Below are 18,175 nucleotides of genomic sequence, written 5' to 3'. Positions count from 1 at the left end.
AGTACTGGAAGATAGTAGAATGTTCCGTACAAGTCTAGAACAGATCATGTGCTACAGGTCTGGATCAAGTCCGTAAGAAATGTATGTAATATGTAGCAACGAAGAACATAAGTCCATAACGGGTAAAGGATAAGTCCTATCCCATAGTGTAACACCCAAAATAGTCGAAGTTCAACAGCGGCAGTAGCAGGTGCAGATGTATCATACATGCCAGGTTCGTCAACCTGGTCCCTTTCCTGCATTGCAGCTAATTTCTCATTGACGGCTCGACACCACATCCCCAACATCATAACGTTGGGCTCATCCGCCGTCACCGACACATCGTCCAACCATGCTGCGATGGCATTCAGTCGAGCCGCGACGGGCACAGGTTCAGGAGCAGGGGCATCATCTGTGTCCTTCTCCGACATCGAGGCAGTATCAGTCGAGTCAGATACAGTCTGGAGGGATGGCATAGAGTTGGCAGATCCTGAGATCTCGGTAAGTCCTGTGCAGTCCGAGTGAGCATCTTCTTTGAACAGATCCAACAGCGAGTCTTCCGAGTCCGACGTGTTGCCAGCGGGCTTGCTGTCATCCAAAGGAAACACGGACCACGCACCCGCCAGCTCATCAAGCATAGCGGTGACAGCTGTAGACTGCACCATGTTGGTGCCTGCGCCCTTCGGCTTGGACGTGTTCAAACTTCACGTTCGGCTTGGACGTGTCCGCCTTGCTGGCATCTGCAGATGACGTGCCACCCTTCGAGCCATCCTGCTTCAGACTAGGGCATTGGTCCTGACGATGGCCCTTGCCACCGCAGTTCCAACAAACCCCTATGGGCTTCTGTGGACCACGGCGGCCCTTCCCCTTTGGCTTCTCGGACAAAATGACACTAGCCGCAACACCCGCATCCTTCGCTTCCTTCCCCTTTCCTGAACGAGCTTTGATGCTCTGGCGGCAGTCCCATTCCTCGAGCGCAGCTTCAAACAAGTCATCGGCTTCAAGAGTGGGTTTCTCCTCTGGCTTGGTAGTCAGGAGGGGGGTAATGGCTGCAGATTGGAAACAACGGGTGACCTTCGCAGCGGCAGAGATGTGCGAGATGAAGGTGCCGAGATCCTCAGGTAGGAAGTAGATGATGAGAGAGGTGTACTCGGTGTCGCTGATGTCAATATCCAGGGACCGGAGCTCCTCGTAACGCATGCGGAGACGGTCGAGCTCCGTGTGAAGATTCACGCCGGGCATGCTGTGCATGTTCAAAAACTGCGTACAAAGGTTGGCATGAAGGAGTATTGACTTTGACGAGAACTCCTGGATGATAGCAGCCCAGATGGCGGCCACAGAACCCTTGCGACGATGCTTGGTAAAGGTAACATCGGGGAGTTTCTGTGTCAGGAGGTACATGGCTAAATCCTCCTTCTCCTGCCAGGCATCAATCGAGGCCTGCTCGGTGGCTGTGACATGGGCAGGATCGGCGGGCATCGGGCAAGGCGACGTTCCGTCGAAATGGTTCCAAACTTTCTTCTGGTGCACAGCAATCCGAAGGTGCTGCTGAAAGGTGACCCAGTTCTTGCCGGTCGACTCGAGCTTGTCGATGGCAGCATTAAAGTCCATCAATGAGGTTGACATAGCAACGGCATTGGGCTACGTCAAAAGACGGAGAATGGTAGTGGGGGCGGTGTGCACGGCAGTGGGCAGCAGGTAAGGTAAGTTGAGTCTTCTCGGCTATAGCGCGGGGCTCATAACCTAAAGCAACAGCGGGGCGGCAAGAGCATGCAGTCGTCAGGCTAACAAGCACAAGACAACAGCCTCAGTACATGCTCGAGCAAAAGAGCAAGACTGATATATTTGCATACCTAACAAGCACAAGACGACGGCTACGGAAGTCAGGGTAAGCTACGGTATGCGACAGACATACTGGACACGAACTCACCCTCAGTACACGCTCAAGCAAAAGAGCAAGACTGAGGGTGACTGGGCGAGAGTCACGCACCTAGAGCTGGCAGGGTGATACATCAGCCCCTGTACTTAGAGTTACAAAATGATACATCAATCGCTGTAGTTCACAGGGCCTCTGGGCAATGTATCAGCTGTGTCGAGTGCTGACAGGTGATACATCATCATCTCTCGTAGCAAGTGCACTAATTCGGTAAGTAAGTGCATTAGCTAATCAGGCTATGTGTGGGATCAGCTCGTTAGTACTGATGGACCAGTAAGTATGTACTATGTACTCTACTAGTAGTGGTCTAGTGCTACTAATTGGGCATGAACTGGGTACAATTCCATCATTGTGCGCGCTCACTATTGATGCATTCAGTTCGGGAGCCAAATAGCCCGGGAGCACGAGAAGCCGCACGGCGCAGGCGCTGAAGTTCGAACATTGCCGAATCGGGTATAGATCGCAACCAAATCAGGCTAGCTAGGCGATCATACACTACGGGCCCATTTCCATGTGTTTTCCACAGCCACTGCTAGATTGGTAGGTATGTATTAATCCAATTTGCATGCCTACATTCATCGGGACTGAGATCCCCAGGAATGATGCACTGGATGCACCGGGACGAGGATGAGATTACAGCCCGATCGTGTATACCCGATTTGGCAACAGCTGTGGCTGGAGCTCGCAGAACAGCGGAATATCCCAATGCACATTGTAATATGGCTCTACACATACCAAAAAGCTTCGGAATATGCTGATAGTACAACAAGGTCTATGCACACGATGTTTTATATGTTTCTAACCGCTAAATCCATGTGAGCAAGTGTTTAGATGCGAGAAAAACATCGCCCAGCCAATCAGAGCCCGAATAGTGGTCAGCTGAATCCAAACATATGTTTGTGGATGCGTTCCGAGTGAAATATGCTACATAGAGCTATTCTAACTGAGGAGGATTGTACATCAACTGACCAAGCATGAGCACATTACTCCACTAGTCAGTCAATCATTCCCATAATGAACAGTCAGTGTTGACATAGATTACTGGTATTACTAACAATGTAACAAGGCTTCGAGGTATGTGTGACACAACATTGTCTTCGAGTGGCGAGTTTTTGAAAACAATCAAACCTTTGCACTATATAGAGCACCTGTGTATAGAAGAATGTCCGTGCTCTAATGCAGAGAGTGCTGTAGCGTATGTTTTTGTTGTCAGAATAGCCGCCCACGACCTAATCTGGCAATGATTACTCGATTAGGTATTGGGCGCTTAGCTTGCTGCGCCCATTGGTGCGATGTTTTGAAGCATGCTGCGAGGTGTTAGCCTAGTACAATGATTAGTGCATCACATCTATGGCAAAACACTGTCTCCATAACTGTCTCGGACTGATCAGGTGGCAGCCCCCAGAAGCCGGCGAGTTGCCTTACCAAGTAGGGGGTTGCCGGATTGGGTCACCGGAGTGCTCGTCGCGCCACAATTTCGAGCCTTTTTAGGCAGCTGCCGACGAACCAGCCCGAAATAGTATCGGAGTAATACCCGATAACCGGTGTGCCGGGATCGCTCAATTAAGCTGAGTCAGCGCTACCTGATATGGCATGTCCAGCCATGCCTCATTTGGATGTGCCTCGGGTGGCACGCATATCCCCGAGCTAGTCCCGAGCTGCCACTTTGGGCAGTGCTTCATTACCAAAACGAGACCGGTCTGTCATGTATCAATCCCGGCGACCGTGATACATTGCTGATACATCCACAGACGCCTCTCATCTAGAGTGAAAGATGTATCATTCTGTAACTCTAATGAGAGGGGTATGATGTATCAATATGCCGGTGTAGGCTCAGTCACGGGTATAAGAGAGAGAGCGACGAAGCTAGGAAGGAGAGCGCGAATGTACTGTAAATGGTAATGAATGAACGGGTACAGACGGCGAGTACGGCGGGATAACGAGCGAGACGGCACATCATGCAATACGGCGTGGCGAGAGTGATAAGAAAGACATACGGGTATCGTAACATAGCCGGGGCCAGACGGTGCACGGATTGCACTGCTCCAACACGCTTCCCTGCCCGGTAGCCTCTTTACTCATCTGCCCTACCACCTGCTCGTTGACCGCGTCTGCACGCAGGGCATTGGCCGGGTGGCCCTGTGTGCTCGCGGTCGTTGTACGTGTCATGCAACAGCCTGGGGCTGCACATCGCTGTGGCCTATGCTCGCTGTTAGTGTATGTGCCCGCCCGTGTTAGCTGTTGAGCAGACTAGGTCTCACGTAGTGGACCGCGCTCTAACTTACCTGCTTGAAGGTTGTACTTGAGGCACACAAGTTATTCCGGTGTTGGAAGAACTGGAGAGAGAGCTACGCTACGTGTGGGTCTTATATACATCTGAGAGACGCTGACTAATACTACTGTATAGTCCATTCCCACACATGACTTGCTCTATGCGGTAAGTGCCGATCCAGCACGTGTGGTGCGATCCAGCCCGTGGAACCCGGCGGCCCGGTGGGCGCCTATACGGTTCAACATTAGCACTCACCATGCCCGTGCTTTGCTTGTGTGTCCGCTGTCTGTTCGTCAGCTGCGAAGTGGTGCGCTCGGGCTTGTCGTGTTCGGGCGGTGAGATGGTACGAGCGTGTGTCTGAACACAGGTTGCACAAGTGGCGGGTACGAGCGTGTGTCCGAACACAGGTTGCGCAAGTGGCGGGTACGGTCCGGGTCACGGGTCACAAAAACGTGACCCGGACCCGTACCCGGGCGTACCCGTACCCGGTACCCGCGCGGGTTCCCACGACCCATGCTCTGCACTCGTGGGTATTGATCCGACTAGTCTCGAAGCCAGAGACGAAGGATAGTGAGCCCCACACTGGCATTGTGACATGCCGTGCGTAAAGGCATTTTCTCCCTGGGTATGCGGAGGCGGGGAAACCCGCTAGCAGGCTGGGCGACCGGGGCTGACCAATTGTCAGCTGCTGGCGCCCCGACGGCCATCAAAACAAAAAAAAAAGGAATGCTTAGCGCTACGAGGAGAATCGTCGCGGAAACTTCCGGACGCCACGCGCTACGGCGTTACGCGCCACATAGCTGTAGGGTCTGAGGTTCGTACTTTCTGCGCACGACGGCCTCTTGATATGAACTACAGCATGAATTGGTGCTATGATTATCGTGCATGCTACTTCTCAGATGATGAAGACTTGTCGGACTCGGATATCAGACAAGAATCAGACCGCTCCCTTCTCTCGGAGCTCGACCTCTCAAGCAGGTTGGATGCTGCACAACATCGTACCAATCCGTGGACGATTGCCAAGATCAATGCCTCGACACGAAACGTCCGAGTCGCTAATGTTGCCCACCCGCAAGCAATTCGTGCGAAGCACACTCCCAACCAGGCTGGAGTGTCCAGGCCTGAGCAGTCAAAATCACGAAATTGCGGGCTGCAATCGATCCAAATATCCGAAGGTGAGGGAAAATCCTCTTCTGATTCAGGCCGAAACGAGGTAAGTATGATAGCATTTCATGTATCATCTGATATGCTAAGTGCGCGCACACACGTAGCTTGCTCTAGCCGGCAATAGTGACGAGCGGCCCGTTCCAACCTTCAACGCCAAGTCTTCCTGGCTAGCTATCTCAAGTCAGGGCATTAAGGCCGCGCATACACAGGTAAGTCGTGCGAGAAATCGTGTTCACTGTAGTGCTCAATGCCTACCAGCACCAGCCTCCGTTCGCACCGGTCAAAACTCGTCAGAGAGGTGATGTACTCTGCGGTCAAGTGAGTGTCGCCTTCACGCATAACAGATATTCCCGAGGATGGAGATTGTCGGAACATAACACCATCTACGAGCAGTAAGCCCATGCATCGGGGGTATGTATGTGCGAAGTGCTTGCGACGGGGCCTAAATCTGAATTTTGACCGGGCCAGCATGCTTGCCGATGCGAAATCACCAACACATTCGTATGTGCTCTCGGGAGTACAGGGCTGCGTGCAGGAAGCACTGGCAGTGCAGCCCGGGTATGATTTCTTGAGTCTGCACGCCGTGCCAATTTAATGCTATTGACCGCCAGCAAGGAACAGGTATCTCCCGGGCCTCAGTCGCACCCTCCAGTCCTTCCACCTCCAAGCCTCCCTTCGAATCCTGAGACCGCAACGTTCGCTAGGACCCGCATACAGCCAAACAAAACTTCGCCTAGTCTCAGGCAATCCACCAAGCGTGACGCATACAGTGCATTCCCGATCTCGCCAGATGCAACCTGGTGCACACTCCCCTCGACTCAACCAAAACGAACTTCCCAGACATTCAAGGCACGCACAGCGACTTCAAAGAGGTTCACTCTGCCACTCCTGACGGCGGATGGCGGAAGATCGCAATCCACAGGCAGGAAGCGGACCGTCTACTGTCCGCCGCCTCGGGCAACGACCAAGTCTCATGCCCACGGTGCACCTTCCCGAGGGCAGGATGTCGGCGGGGTGCCGTCGCGTTCTACCATCTCTAACCTGGACGCCTCTGATGACGGCGAGCGTCGGCGATTCAACCCTGTGGTTACCGTATACATACCTCTGTCGCCGGTGTCCTCTCCACCGAAGCTCGACGATCCTGCCAGCCTCCGCGCCAGAGCTTCCCTCCCGTCGCCCCCGCCCTCGGACCCCATTCTCGAGACTGATGCCGACGACCGTGGCACCGGAGGCCCACGCATTCGCCATGAACCGTACAAGATCAGATACGCCGGTATGAAGAGGAGAATTGCTGAGGTGCGTCCCGCCCTGGTTAACGACACGCATACAACCATCGACTTCAAGTCAATGCGCGTCGTTCTGCTCACTGACATTCGTCCCTTCAGTAGCGCAAGCGGGCTTCGACGCAGCTATGGGATCGCTTAGGTCTGCCCAGCTGCGGCGTCGTCTTCCAGGATCCTCCTAGCAGCCCGCCTTCTTCCCAAACCAACGTGTCGCGGCGCGACTCGAAACCTGAACAGAAAGTGCTTGAACTGCCTATATGCGTGTGGAACCCAGCCGACTCTACACCTGCTTGAAGTCCCGTGTCTTTCCCTCGTCGAACTGCTTCCCTTATCGGTCTGCATCGTATCGCATCGTCTTTCCGACTCAACACCGGTCCCTGCTGCTTGAAACTTCGGTCGGATCAACTTTTCGAGGTCAACCGCCTTGTCGTCGTTTTGTAATGCTTTACCGTGTCAATACCCGTCCTGTACGTTCGCTAGCAATCGATGTTCATTCTGCAAGTACACGTCGTTGCCAGCCCGCTGCACTCCGTCTCGATACAAAACAAAAGCATTTGCGCATATATACATAAACGTCTCGCATAAAAACAGGAGCGTAATATTCCAGAATGCTGGACAGATCATACATGCAAGACGGGACTAGATACAGCCTTGTTCATGACTATTGGTGCTTCAGGAGGGACGGTGAGGGTCTAGGATGGGGGTGTCGCGTTCGGCGGAAGACCGACGGATGGATGACAGTACATGTCGAGGATAGACACGCAGAGGATAGTATGGGGAGGTTACAGTTAGCAAGGGTGTCGCAATACGAGTAGGTAAATGAGTAGACAGGTAGATGCGTAGACCAATAGATCAGCACGGATGAAGAGACAACATGCTCGAGAGTGAACGTCAACAGCCATCGCTGAACAAGAGAAACGGAAAAAACAGGGACCGGCGTAGCGTATATCAGATCAGCGCATTCAAGTCCCATAGCATAAGCAGCATACTAGAGCACTCAACGTCAGCCCTTCACGGTCCTGACAGGACCCATCGCTCGGCGGGCCGGGTCGCTATCCTTGTCGGGGACTCTCGGAGCAGCGCGCGCCCGCGCGCGTGTCATCGGCGGCTCGAACAGCGTCGTCGTCGCGTTTGACGAGCCGCTACGGCTGCCGCTGCCGCTACCGCCTCCTCCGATACGCTGCGCCAGTCGTTTCGCCATCGCAGCCCCCAGCGCCGCCTCATCCACTTCCTCCTCCTCAGCTTCCGGCACCGCAGCCAGAGCGTGGGCCTTCGCCTGCGGCAACTCCGACTCCTCGTCATCAGAGTCGACTGTCGCTGCGCGGGACCGGGACCGCGCGCGAGACTGAGAGCGCGTCTCGACGCGGGGGCTGGGGAGGCTCCGGGTGGGCGTGCGCGGTTCTACGGACGGCGTCCGTCGGGGGCGGAGGTCGCGCCGCGCCTCGGGGAAGAGTAACTTCGGCGCGTAGGTCGCTGGGGGGCTGTAGTCTGGATGGGTCTCGGGGAGTAAGGCTGCGGCGTCCTGCTCCGACTCGGGGGCACCGGGGGACTTGTAATGAGGATTTGCGAGCTCGACTTTCTTGCCACGGCTAAAGAAACCAGTAAGGCTACAAACGGTTGATTGAAAGGATAAGGACGCACAAAACCCATGTGACCGTTGGTTTCTCGACGCGGCGTTCCGGCGTACGCGGTGGCTCAGAGCCAGTCGCAACCGCACTGGACGGACCGGGCGAGCTGTCCGCAAGGAAAGGGTTGTCCGGTGTGTCGCGCTCAGGGAACAGTCCCGGCTTCTTAGCCCGCGTCTCGGATGACACACTTGGGGCCGGAGCAGGCGGAGGTGTCTGCCTGCGCGTCCGGACGTTGCGTATCACGTACGTGCGGGGCTGCCGTTTTGACGGAGGCGGGGACGCAAGTCCTGTATGTTGGCGACGCAGGAGGTGGGGCGCAGGAGGCGGAGAAGACGATGGCGAACGTGTAGGCGATCTCGAGCGCTGTCGTCCTCTACTTGTCTCAGCGACCTTTGAGCTGCTTTGCCCACTCTTGGCTGAGACAGGCCTGCCCATCCAGAAGGCCTCCTCGACCTGGGCCTCGCTCAACTCCTCGGCGATCGCATCGAGGGTCTTGCGCTTCTTGTATCCGAGGATGAGCGCACCGTTTCCATCGCGCTTGCCACTGGCTTCCTCGCCTTCCTCATCGATGGAGGGGAGCTCAAGGCCCCGCTCGTCCTCCTCCGAGTCGGAATCAGTGATGCGCGAGCGTGCGCGTTTGCGCTTGTGCGTCGTTCGTGGCGGGGTCGGGAAGGGCACGAGGGACGATGCTCGCTTGACCGGACCAACCTTTCCTTGCGCAGATGCTCTCGAGCTCCCTGATGCCTGAGGCTCGTTTGCATCTCGCTTGACAGGAGGCGGCACCGCTCTCGGTTTGCGAATATTGCGTGTTTTTGGCATGAACGTGACGCGCGCGGCAAAGAATCGTGAAGTCGTTCCCGCAAGGTGAAGTGCAGAGTAGGCAGAAGGAAGGAAGGAAAGGGGCGAGGACACAGACGACGCGGGAATGTTGTTGGAGGCCACAACAGCGCGTCTCAATTCCAACACGCTTCGGCGCCTCCCGCGACGCGCAAACAACCCACAACAGACGCGCCTTGTTCGCGTCGATCGCCCATTGTTCCCTCTCTCCCCCAAGTCCCTTCTTCCTTTGCTCCCATATCCTCTTGGATTTCTCCGCTGTGTGCGATGATGTGTGCTCAGACGGGAACTCGGTGACGATCTTTCAGGCTTGCTGCAGAGACAGAAGATCTCTAATCTGGATCCCCACGGACATTATGATTGAGCTCGAACAACGCTTGCACCGTCCGTGACGTCCAGTATCTGGCTACATGCCTTCAGATTGATGAGTCTTGCTTGTTTTATTGTCACGCGTAGATGATTTGTATTGCCCTCACTGCTCTCAAAGATCTTATTTCACGTACGAATTGAAGTGCAGCCGGTCCATCGTCCGCTGCACTCGGTATCCCTCCCGCTTCGTCGCGCTTTGGGTACTTTCACTTTGCGCTGGCATGTCTCTAGAGATTTATGTATGTGCCCCGTCGTCCAGCGAATGCGCTAACGTGTAAACGGTGCAGTTTGCAATGTCAATATATGGGTCAGCCTCAGCTTCTGTCTTTGGAATGCCCTGCAGCCTACTGAGAATCATGCGGCGCATCCTGGAGCTAGCTCCCTTCTTACCAACAGCAAATACTGATTTCGACCGATTTCGGGCGAACGGATAACACCACTACATACCTGTTCATTGTCACAGATCCCCGCACTGGCAAATGGTCATTGACGACTCCTAAAGGCACAGGCATGTACACTTCTCCGCCGCTCAAGTAGCACTGTGGTTTCTGAGTTGCAACTTGCCTTCACAGAGCGAGGTTCACCGTGTGCGCCTCAAAACATGTATGATTCTATAGCTATCGTCTACTGAGACAATCTACAAGCAGTCGCGTCTATCAATCTTAGTAATATCAAAACCATAGGTCTGTGCTACTCTCGAACGGCCTCACGGGGTGCGTGCACCATATACTCTCTCCTTATATCTTACCCGCACATCTGCATCCGGTCTAGGCACGCTGAACAGCCCCATCACCGGCTGCGGTGCCTTCTTCAACAGCTCGCCGCGGGCATCTACAAGCTCAAGGTCGTAATTCCACAGAAGCAACGAGACGAAGACCTTAATGATGAGCTTCGCAAGGCGTTGGCCAGTGCACGGGTGAGTTCCTACACCGCGTCCGTTAGCACATCGGCGTCCGACCAGGTTACGATTCCGTTCTCACCAGCTCCCCACGCGACAAAGCCCGACTTCCCCGCCCTGCTCCGATCCCGGAGAGGGTCGAACCGCATTGGCTCAGGGTACGCCGCCGCATCGAGATGCGCGTCCTCCATCATGTACATCACGTAGTCGCCGCTCGCGATCGTCCGCCCAGCGACCTCGATGTCTTCGCCGGTGTTCCGCCGGATCAAAGGCACGTTCATGTAGAGCCGCAGGCACTCTTGCAGGCAGAGGTCGAGCGTCGGGAGCGCGCGCTCCCACGCGACGAACGGGATATCGGACGGGGAATCTGTGGGGCAGGGTGTGCCAATGGACGAAGGCGAGTGTGAAGGGGTTGAAACGTGGTGAGTGGATAGGAAAGCGTCGACCTCGGCGCGGACGGCTGCGAGCCATGTCGGGTGTTGAACGAGGGTGATGATCAGCCAGGATAGGATCGCGCTCGTGTTTGTATGCGCCGCCAGGATCGTCATGATTGTCAGCTGCGCCACATACATCCCATCAGCAAACCTCGGACCAGGACCACGGCGAGTAAGCACTCACCACTGACGCCTGTGTCGCGCTGACGTCCTCATCCACAAGGCTCTGTAGCACGTCGTTGTTGCTCGCTGAGTGCCGCTTGCGCTTCGAGAAAACCTCGCTCAGCATCCGGTGCAGCTTTAGGGCACCGATCACGCCCCGAAACCGTGCTGGCGTCGGGATCCACGGGAGGATATGCGCGTGCGGCGTTGAGCTCTTCTGCAACCACGAGAGCGCACGATGCACCGCGCTGAGCTTCTCCGGTTCGTCCGCGATTTCGTTGCCTGCCGCGATGCGCATGGCCACACTGAACACGGCCTGAAAGCCTTCGTAAGCGCCAGATGAGGATGCATGCACTACAGACGTACTCGATCGACCTCCGTGAAGGGATCCATGATCCCTTCTTTCCCAAGCTCGGTGAGGAGGCCCTGCGCATCGGCGACTGTAGGAGCAAGGACTAGGACGCGGTCAGTAAAAGTGTATGACCCATCAGAATCATCTACTCACATCGCTGGAGAACGTCTACGCGCGCAAACTGCTTCAGCAGCCAGCCGAAGCCATCCTTTCCATCCGTGTACGCCTCAGGCAGCAGGTACCTCATGTTTGGATGCTTCCAGTCGGCATATCAGCACGTTACGCAATGCAGTACGGGAAGTTGAAGGCTTACCAGGAGGAAGTAGCCCTCGAGGAAGGTAAGCGACTGGCAGTTGAAGAAGACATGCCTTGCCTCGCTACCAGAGACGATGACGACGTCGTTCTGTAGCATTCACCGTCAGGACTGAACCACTGGGACAGTTGACACGCCTGGCATACCTCCCGAACTCTGAACCGGAACCACGATCCGGGGAATCTTTGCAGCGCCTTGGCAAGATACCGGCACTCCTTCGTGAAGAACTGTGGTGTGCCCAGGTACCACAGCCATGGCAAGATCACGTAGTTGCCCCTCTGCCCTGTAGAAAGCTGCCGATGTGCGAGCAAGAACTGCCCCACCTCGCCGAGGACGAGCAGCGCAATGAACACAGCGACGACAACGAGGGGCGCCTGCGGGCCGAAGTCGAACGAGCGCGAGGCGGGCAGCTTGCGCAGGAACAGATCGTTCGACGGACGGTAATTGAACTGGACGGTCGTGCTGATGTTCGCCAAGGACATGGTGAGACTCGCGGAATGGTGCGGTTCTGGAAAATGCCTCGGGGTCCCCTTATAACCTCCTCCTCCCGTGCAGCCCGGCCCCCGCGCGCGATGCAAAGCTCCCGGGTATGCAGCCAGGAACCGAGCACTGACAGACACCAGGAATATTACGAAAATTCCGGCCATCATCTAGGGTCCTCTGGGAGCCCGTCGACGCGATAAGTCAGTGCGTATGGGGACTCTTCTTCCAGTCATTATTGGCACTGACGAGCACTTCGTGGAAGATGGAAGGACGCGCCTCGAGACACAACATGCCCCGAACTGGACACCGTGCGCGGGCAAGACTGCTATAGGCGCTTGTCACTATGGTGAGCTATGCACTCGCTATGGCCGAGTTGCACGAGCAAATCTGGCAGTTGTGCTTCCGCTGCGGCTTTGAGGGTAGAGATCTCTTAACAACGCCGCCGTGTTCGGGAGCCTCATCGTCGTTCTTGACGTCACACTTATCTTGTGGTGATACAGAGCAAATACAGAGCACAACTGAGCTCTAGCCCCGCACTGAAGGCGAGGAAGATACGTCACGTATGTCAAACGACGGCTGAAGTGGCCAAGCACTTGGTGAGCACAAGCATCTTTTACTGGTAACTTCCATGATACGAATTGTCAACCCAATTAAACATGCTCTATGCATCCACAGACGACGTCGTAGCCAGGGCGAAGAACAGGTCCTCATTGTCAGCTTCATCATCGTGAACGGAAGCGGGTTGTGCAAGTACTAAAGAGGTGTGCCTAGCCATTGTTTTCTTATGATTATGTCCAACGGGCATTTGACGGGCACTGTTCGATAGAGGGACACACTCACCGTGACTGTGTCCGAGAGGAGCGAACCGCCAACTGGGCGTCTGGTTGACACTACATTTGGATGTCGGCCGGACATTGGACACTGTCAGAGCGTGCGGCGTCGGCGCTTCCAAGGCATCCTGCAGACTGATCTGAATGATATTGACCGCCCCTCTGAGCAGTGCGGCGCACGGACTTCTCCAGGCCACAGTGGCTCGGTGAGCGTCAGAAGCAGAATCGTGGCTTGTGGGCAATTTCATCTGACGACAATCGTCCAAAAACGGTTGCAAACTGTCACAGACCGGAGACAACATTTTTATTTTCAATGCCGGGATTCCTCGATGCAACGCAGGACGAGAAGCCTCGGTTCGGGGCACGAAACCGACGCCCGATGCCTCTGTTCGGAGGAGGTCTTGAACAAACGTTCGAATGAAGTCTTGTGAGTAAAAGGCTTAGTCGTAGCGCCATGCGTCATTGAACCAGCAAACCTTTGGGAGGACAATGTCCGTTGGACTCGTCAAGCCCGACTGCAGCGGTAATGTCTTTCGGCATCCTTTTGAATGGAAGATCGCGCTGACTCCGCAATCTAAATTCATATTGATGTGCTGTGTCAATGCAATACCCAATTGTTGCCAATGGGCTTCGGCGCATCTTTCCAATGTCTGCATGCCAGAGAAGCTCGTACTGTCTCTGCCGTCCTCAGCTACAAAAGGTTTCATTTCGCAGCTGCTACCTCGTACGCGTGCGGCGTTGAGATAGAGGGTGCGATTTGACTATCGACGATCTGTGTGTCGAATGAGGACCGACCCGCGATGCGCTGGTACGCCTGGGGGACTCGGCACCCCAATGACGAATTCATGCTTCGCAAGGTACGAGACAGGCTATTCGGTTGTGGGTTGACAGCGAGGAGAACGACAGCGCCGTTCTTATGTCGCGTCCAAGCGCTGCTCGAGTATCTTAAAGGCATCTTGTAACAGGCATCTACGAAATTATTCGTATGAACCAGGCATGAACCAGTTGGGCTTTCCGAGACTGGCAACCAAAGAAAAGCTCCGCATGCGTGATTGGCATGTTATCATGCACCTGTCCCTATAAGCTTCAAAGGTAAGCATAGTTGATGTGCCACCAACAGATATTTTCAACTATGAGCCAGCGGCCCGTCCTCTGGCGATAACATCTCCCCATCGCATGTGCGAACTCAGTCTCCATAAGTGGAGGCAAGAACGAACTCCTTTAAGTATTAACGCTGATTCAATACTATATCCATGCAAGTAGTAGTAGTCCGCAATCTCGCACAGACCAACAAAGCAAGCTCGACTTCCAAGTCCACAACTTGAACACGAGGAGACCCCACTCCGTATTGTTATCTACTCTTGCGGCTGCAGCTTCGCCCGCTCCTTGATATTGTGGTTCTTCACCAGCCTATCACACCGTCCACATCAGCACCCCATTTTTACACACGCACAAAGCAAGCAAGTGCACTTACACTCCGCAGAGACTTCCGAGTATGACACAGCCCAGGACGAGTAGCCACGTCGGTTTGATAGCAGAAATGGCAGCGTCGATGACTTCGCCGCGGAGGGGCTCAGGCAGTAACGCGATAATCTCAATGCTCTCCGCGACTTCTGTGCGGAGCGTGTCGGTTAGGCCGGGGACCTGGGCCAGATGCGTCCCGAGGCTGTTGTCGAACAAGGTTCCTGCGAGACTGCGAGGGTTCGGTGAGAAGAGAAGAGATTCGTAAAGGTCGAGACAAACGACGTACCTGAGACCGATGATACCGCCGATGAAGCCCATGAACGTCTGTGCAATACGATGAGTTCACGTAAGTTTTACATTGGCATCAACACGCACGGAGATTGTCGTAGCAAGCGTGCTCCTGCGTGTGACGTCTTGCCAGTCGCTCTACAACAAACTCCGATCAAGCAAATGCGCGTTTGCGTCCTCACAGGCACGTACCTGGATGGAGACGCTAGTCGAAGAGAACGCGCCCCCAATACCGGCCTACAAATCCTCGATCAGCTCTGCTCGATCGCACTACGAGTACGGGCACATACCCCCATGAGGATCTGGTATCCAATAAGATGCCCCGTCGAAGTACCCGCGTCCGAGCGCCACATCAGAACCGCACCAGGCACAGCGATTAGCGGCGCGAAGACGAGGAATGGCTTGTAGTACCCGACGCGCTGGCAACGAAGACATTATCAGGCTGCTTCAAGTTCAGTCTAGACATTGAGTGCACTTACGGAGACGACAATGGACGCAAGGACAGACGCTGCCGACACGGAGGAAGTAAAGACGTGAGGACACGAGTCGAACACGCGATAGAAGTGACATACCGATGAGGTACGCGAGCATAAACGCCATAACTTTCACGCCTGCGCCGACAGGGCTGCTTCCTTTGATCTGGTACCTGGAGAATACCAATGACCTCCGTAGAGCAGAGACAGGAACAGTCTAGACTCACATTTCCGGGAGATAGTACTGTCAAAACGTGTGCATTCATTGAGATTGTGCGGTCGCGAACAGTCAAAAACGGATACGTACCACAGCGATAGTCAACGCCGACTGCAAGAAGCACTAAAACCCACCAACCCACGCTCAGCACCGCCCAACCAACATGACTTCGAGGGAAACCCACCGTCTCCAAGCTCGCAAACACCTGCGTCCGCCTCGTCAACATCGTCGGCGGTACCAACGACCGCTTCCCGAAGTAGCGCTATTACCCGCACACCGTCAGCTCACGCACCCCCTTCCTAGCGATCATACCCGCATAACCCGCATAACAGCTGGTTTAGCGACACTCACCTGCCAGAAACACAACCCTATCAAAAGCACCGCAAACACGACAAACAGCGCAATGACCGTCCCGCTGTCCCACGCGTACGTGACTCCGCCCCACTGCATCGCGAGCAGGAGACACGTCGTCAGGCTGACCGTCAGCACGCACCCGAGCCAGTCGATCCCCCTAGTGCACCATAAGCAACAGACACGAAGGCGAACGGGAAGCGCGGACGTACGTTCGGAGCCGGGTGAAGAGCGGCTTGTCTGCACCCATTGGGGCGGGCCTGCTGGGCATGCAGAGGAACATGGCCACGACAGCGAGGCCGCCGAACTGCACGTACGCATCCGTGGGGGAAATGGTCAGACATCCGCCTTGAACGGAGAGGAAGGGGACGAACGTACCGGGAGGTTAATGTAGAAACACCAGCGCCAGGAGACGTGGTCTGTTAGCTACGATCAGATTGTGAGTATCGAGAAGGGAGAGGCGACCTGCCTGTAAATGCTCCGCCTGTATTGTTCACAGCACCCCAGTCAGCATAGATGAACAAACCCACGGAACGAGATTTCACGCACCAAGCAACGGTCCGCAAATCGTCGACACCGCCAGAACGACGGACAGACCCGCGAGGAGCATCGGCCGCAGCGTCAGAGACGTAAACTGCATCCCGATCGCAAGAAAGGTGTCAATATCAGTTACACACTACATTGTGATCCCGGAATTAAACGACGCACGCTGACGATCGCCGCGATGTAGCAGACGGTAATTCTGCGAGCACCACACGCTACTTAGCTACGCTTCATATCAAGAAACACGAAGGCGCACCCTGACGATCCGATCCCTGCAATCGCCCGCCCGATGATGAGCGCGTTGATATTCGGCGCCTGTACATTGTACGGCGACCAAATAATCAGTGCCAGTCGACATAATGGTACGCTACGTGGGACGCACCGCACCGCAGAGGGCGGAGCCGCCCTCGAAGAAGACGATGCAGAAGAGGTAGAGCGTCTTGAGCGGGACGACGTTGACGAGCTGGCCGATGACGAGCATGAGGGCCGTCCGGGTGAGCATGTCTGCATGGGGGCATAAGTTCGCAGAGCCTGGATGAGGAAGCGAGGGATGGGCGTACAGGCGACGGCGACCCAAGTCGCGTCGTGGAGCGCATCGAACTGAGAGACGATGCGCGGGAGGGCTGTGGCGACCTACGTGTATAATATGGCTGAGCATATTCATGGATAAACGGGAGAACGTAGATACGCACGATCGTACCGTCGAGACTCGTCAAGAACACGGTCAGGACCATCGATCTGCACAGTTCCCCCGTCAGTCATCATTCTCGCACCAGCCGCAAGACTCACCCGAAGAGCATCCAAAGCCTGATCCCCGTCAAAAACTGGGGCGGGTTCTTCCCCTGCGCCGCCGCCATCTCTTTCTCCGGCAAGCCCGCCTCGGGGTTCGCGCTCTCCATCGTCCCCGTCGCGGACAAACCCGACAACCTATTCTTCTCCATATCCGCGTCGCCATGCCCCGCAGCGTCTAAGAGGTTCACTACTGGCGCGGCCTCGACGCCTTTGACGGCAGGATTGGTCGAGGAACGGTCGAGGGACTGGAAGCGCGAGTCTCCGTCGTCCGCGGAGTCGCGCTTGAGGGTGCGGCTGTCTGTGGAGAGGTCGATGGACGTGGTCGCCGGGAGGTCGGGCTGCGACGCTGTGGTCTGGCCTTCGATCCCGAACCCGGAACTGTGCGAGCGCATTGTCGACTCGTACCGGATCGTGTGGACGGCCGTGTGGCTGGGGCTTTGTCCTACCCGATTCAGCACATGGAAAGTCCCGTTTCCTGGTGGTTCGCGCAGAGCGACGATCCCCTCGTTAGCGAGGCCTACGAGATGGTCGAAACGAGACGGAGCTACGTACCACCTGCAGGTGACTCCAAATCTGCGCTCTCAAGAGAAGCCATATCGAACTCTAAAGGACTGTGAAGGACACCTAGAGTTGGGCTAGGTGAGTTGGTCAGCTGGGAGAGGAAGAGAGAGAAGGAAGGAGGGGGCGGACCTGGAGGGCGGAGGGCAAGGGAGCGCAGGCTGCAGAGTTCGCGTCTAGCTCGGAACCCAAATAGGGCTGCATTCGTTGACAGACATGTTTGGTGCACGATCGAGCGACAGGACGCTGGAAGCAAGCGGACTTCCCCCGGCGTACCTGCACCCAGCCTCAGGCTGTCACAGGGCCTCCAGCACAGTGACAGCACTCCAGCCGTCTCAAAACCCTACATCGCTGCTCATCGCTGCGTTGAGAATATGTTCAGCTGTGAGATGTGAGCCATCGCATATCCAACGCAAGTATGCCCTAACGAAGAGTTATCTGTCGGTAGGCGTCGCATCGCTGTTCGCAAACGAGTTACGTCCGGAGATGAACGACATAAATCAGACGCCCATCAATCCGCGCCACACTCGCGTAGGCGCCCGTCCT

General features: G+C 55.5%; 5 protein-coding genes across 5 annotated transcripts; 1 reads left to right on the top strand and 4 right to left on the bottom strand.

The window, feature by feature from the left end:
- Window positions 1–5,034: 5,034 nt before the first annotated feature.
- On the top strand, window positions 5,035–7,120 carry B0H18DRAFT_1214052 (uncharacterized protein; the record flags this gene model as incomplete). The annotated part of the gene is made up of 7 exons (XM_048036555.1): window positions 5,035–5,400; window positions 5,459–5,563; window positions 5,613–5,652; window positions 5,699–5,765; window positions 5,823–5,912; window positions 5,966–6,650; window positions 6,743–7,120. 7 exons carry the CDS (start codon window positions 5,035–5,037, stop codon window positions 6,929–6,931), a joined length of 1,542 nt encoding a protein of 513 aa, XP_047889231.1. The 3' UTR covers window positions 6,932–7,120.
- Window positions 7,121–7,424: 304 nt separating this feature from the next.
- On the bottom strand, window positions 7,425–9,237 carry B0H18DRAFT_659760 (uncharacterized protein). The gene is made up of 2 exons (XM_048039002.1): window positions 8,279–9,237; window positions 7,425–8,226 (listed from the first exon to the last, which is right to left on the bottom strand). Exons 1-2 carry the CDS (start codon window positions 9,082–9,084, stop codon window positions 7,641–7,643), a joined length of 1,392 nt encoding a protein of 463 aa, XP_047889230.1. The 5' UTR covers window positions 9,085–9,237; the 3' UTR covers window positions 7,425–7,640.
- Window positions 9,238–10,177: 940 nt separating this feature from the next.
- B0H18DRAFT_1214050 (cytochrome P450) lies at window positions 10,178–12,272 on the bottom strand (the record flags this gene model as incomplete). The annotated part of the gene is made up of 8 exons (XM_048036554.1): window positions 12,186–12,272; window positions 11,777–12,130; window positions 11,631–11,720; window positions 11,471–11,573; window positions 11,332–11,420; window positions 10,988–11,281; window positions 10,452–10,926; window positions 10,178–10,395 (listed from the first exon to the last, which is right to left on the bottom strand). Exons 2-8 carry the CDS (start codon window positions 12,110–12,112, stop codon window positions 10,178–10,180), a joined length of 1,605 nt encoding a protein of 534 aa, XP_047889229.1. The 5' UTR covers window positions 12,113–12,130; window positions 12,186–12,272.
- A 170-nt stretch (window positions 12,273–12,442) lies between these two features.
- Window positions 12,443–13,537, bottom strand: B0H18DRAFT_1029765 (uncharacterized protein). Its single transcript, XM_048030003.1, has 5 exons — window positions 13,232–13,537; window positions 12,940–13,149; window positions 12,789–12,874; window positions 12,614–12,709; window positions 12,443–12,459 (listed from the first exon to the last, which is right to left on the bottom strand). The coding sequence occupies exons 1-3, from the start codon at window positions 13,397–13,399 to the stop codon at window positions 12,836–12,838; spliced, it is 417 nt and encodes a 138-aa protein (XP_047889228.1). The 5' UTR covers window positions 13,400–13,537; the 3' UTR covers window positions 12,443–12,459; window positions 12,614–12,709; window positions 12,789–12,835.
- A 608-nt stretch (window positions 13,538–14,145) lies between these two features.
- On the bottom strand, window positions 14,146–17,852 carry B0H18DRAFT_659711 (major facilitator superfamily domain-containing protein). Its single transcript, XM_048039001.1, has 23 exons — window positions 17,762–17,852; window positions 17,624–17,706; window positions 17,069–17,546; window positions 16,972–17,017; window positions 16,840–16,912; window positions 16,662–16,783; window positions 16,536–16,594; window positions 16,445–16,478; window positions 16,286–16,370; window positions 16,206–16,220; window positions 16,115–16,155; window positions 15,949–16,043; window positions 15,737–15,896; window positions 15,570–15,647; window positions 15,476–15,508; window positions 15,396–15,412; window positions 15,268–15,341; window positions 15,175–15,203; window positions 14,986–15,114; window positions 14,888–14,932; window positions 14,783–14,833; window positions 14,418–14,731; window positions 14,146–14,353 (listed from the first exon to the last, which is right to left on the bottom strand). Exons 2-23 carry the CDS (start codon window positions 17,664–17,666, stop codon window positions 14,299–14,301), a joined length of 2,076 nt encoding a protein of 691 aa, XP_047889227.1. The 5' UTR covers window positions 17,667–17,706; window positions 17,762–17,852; the 3' UTR covers window positions 14,146–14,298.
- Window positions 17,853–18,175: the final 323 nt, after the last annotated feature.

Source organism: Fomitopsis serialis (genome assembly GCF_022376445.1).
Source record: "Fomitopsis serialis strain Sig1Antser10 chromosome Unknown B0H18scaffold_83, whole genome shotgun sequence".
In the NCBI taxonomy this organism is placed as follows: domain Eukaryota; kingdom Fungi; phylum Basidiomycota; class Agaricomycetes; order Polyporales; family Fomitopsidaceae; genus Fomitopsis; species Fomitopsis serialis.
This window is presented reverse-complemented; position numbering and strand designations above follow the sequence as displayed.

What these genes read in the sequence shown, in the direction of transcription:
- B0H18DRAFT_659760 (XM_048039002.1), bottom strand. Translation starts at nt 9,084, where the DNA reads ATGCCAAAAACACGCAATATTCGCAAACCGAGAGCGGTGCCGCCTCCT. An exon ending in CCAACGGTCACATGGGTTTT is followed by an intron (nt 8,227 to 8,278) that starts GTGCGTCCTTAT and finishes TGGTTTCTTTAG; the next exon opens with CCGTGGCAAGAAAGTCGAGC.
- B0H18DRAFT_1029765 (XM_048030003.1), bottom strand. Translation starts at nt 13,399, where the DNA reads ATGGCGCTACGACTAAGCCTTTTACTCACAAGACTTCATTCGAACGTT. An exon ending in ATAAAAATGTTGTCTCCGGT is followed by an intron (nt 13,150 to 13,231) that starts CTGTGACAGTTT and finishes TCTGACGCTCAC; the next exon opens with CGAGCCACTGTGGCCTGGAG. An exon ending in GTCACGGTGAGTGTGTCCCT is followed by an intron (nt 12,875 to 12,939) that starts CTATCGAACAGT and finishes GGCTAGGCACAC; the next exon opens with CTCTTTAGTACTTGCACAAC.
- B0H18DRAFT_659711 (XM_048039001.1), bottom strand. Translation starts at nt 17,666, where the DNA reads ATGGCTTCTCTTGAGAGCGCAGATTTGGAGTCACCTGCAGGTG. An exon ending in ACATCGCGGCGATCGTCAGC is followed by an intron (nt 16,371 to 16,444) that starts GTGCGTCGTTTA and finishes ATCGGGATGCAG; the next exon opens with TTTACGTCTCTGACGCTGCG. An exon ending in TGTTTGCGAGCTTGGAGACG is followed by an intron (nt 15,509 to 15,569) that starts GTGGGTTTCCCT and finishes GGTGGGTTTTAG; the next exon opens with TGCTTCTTGCAGTCGGCGTT.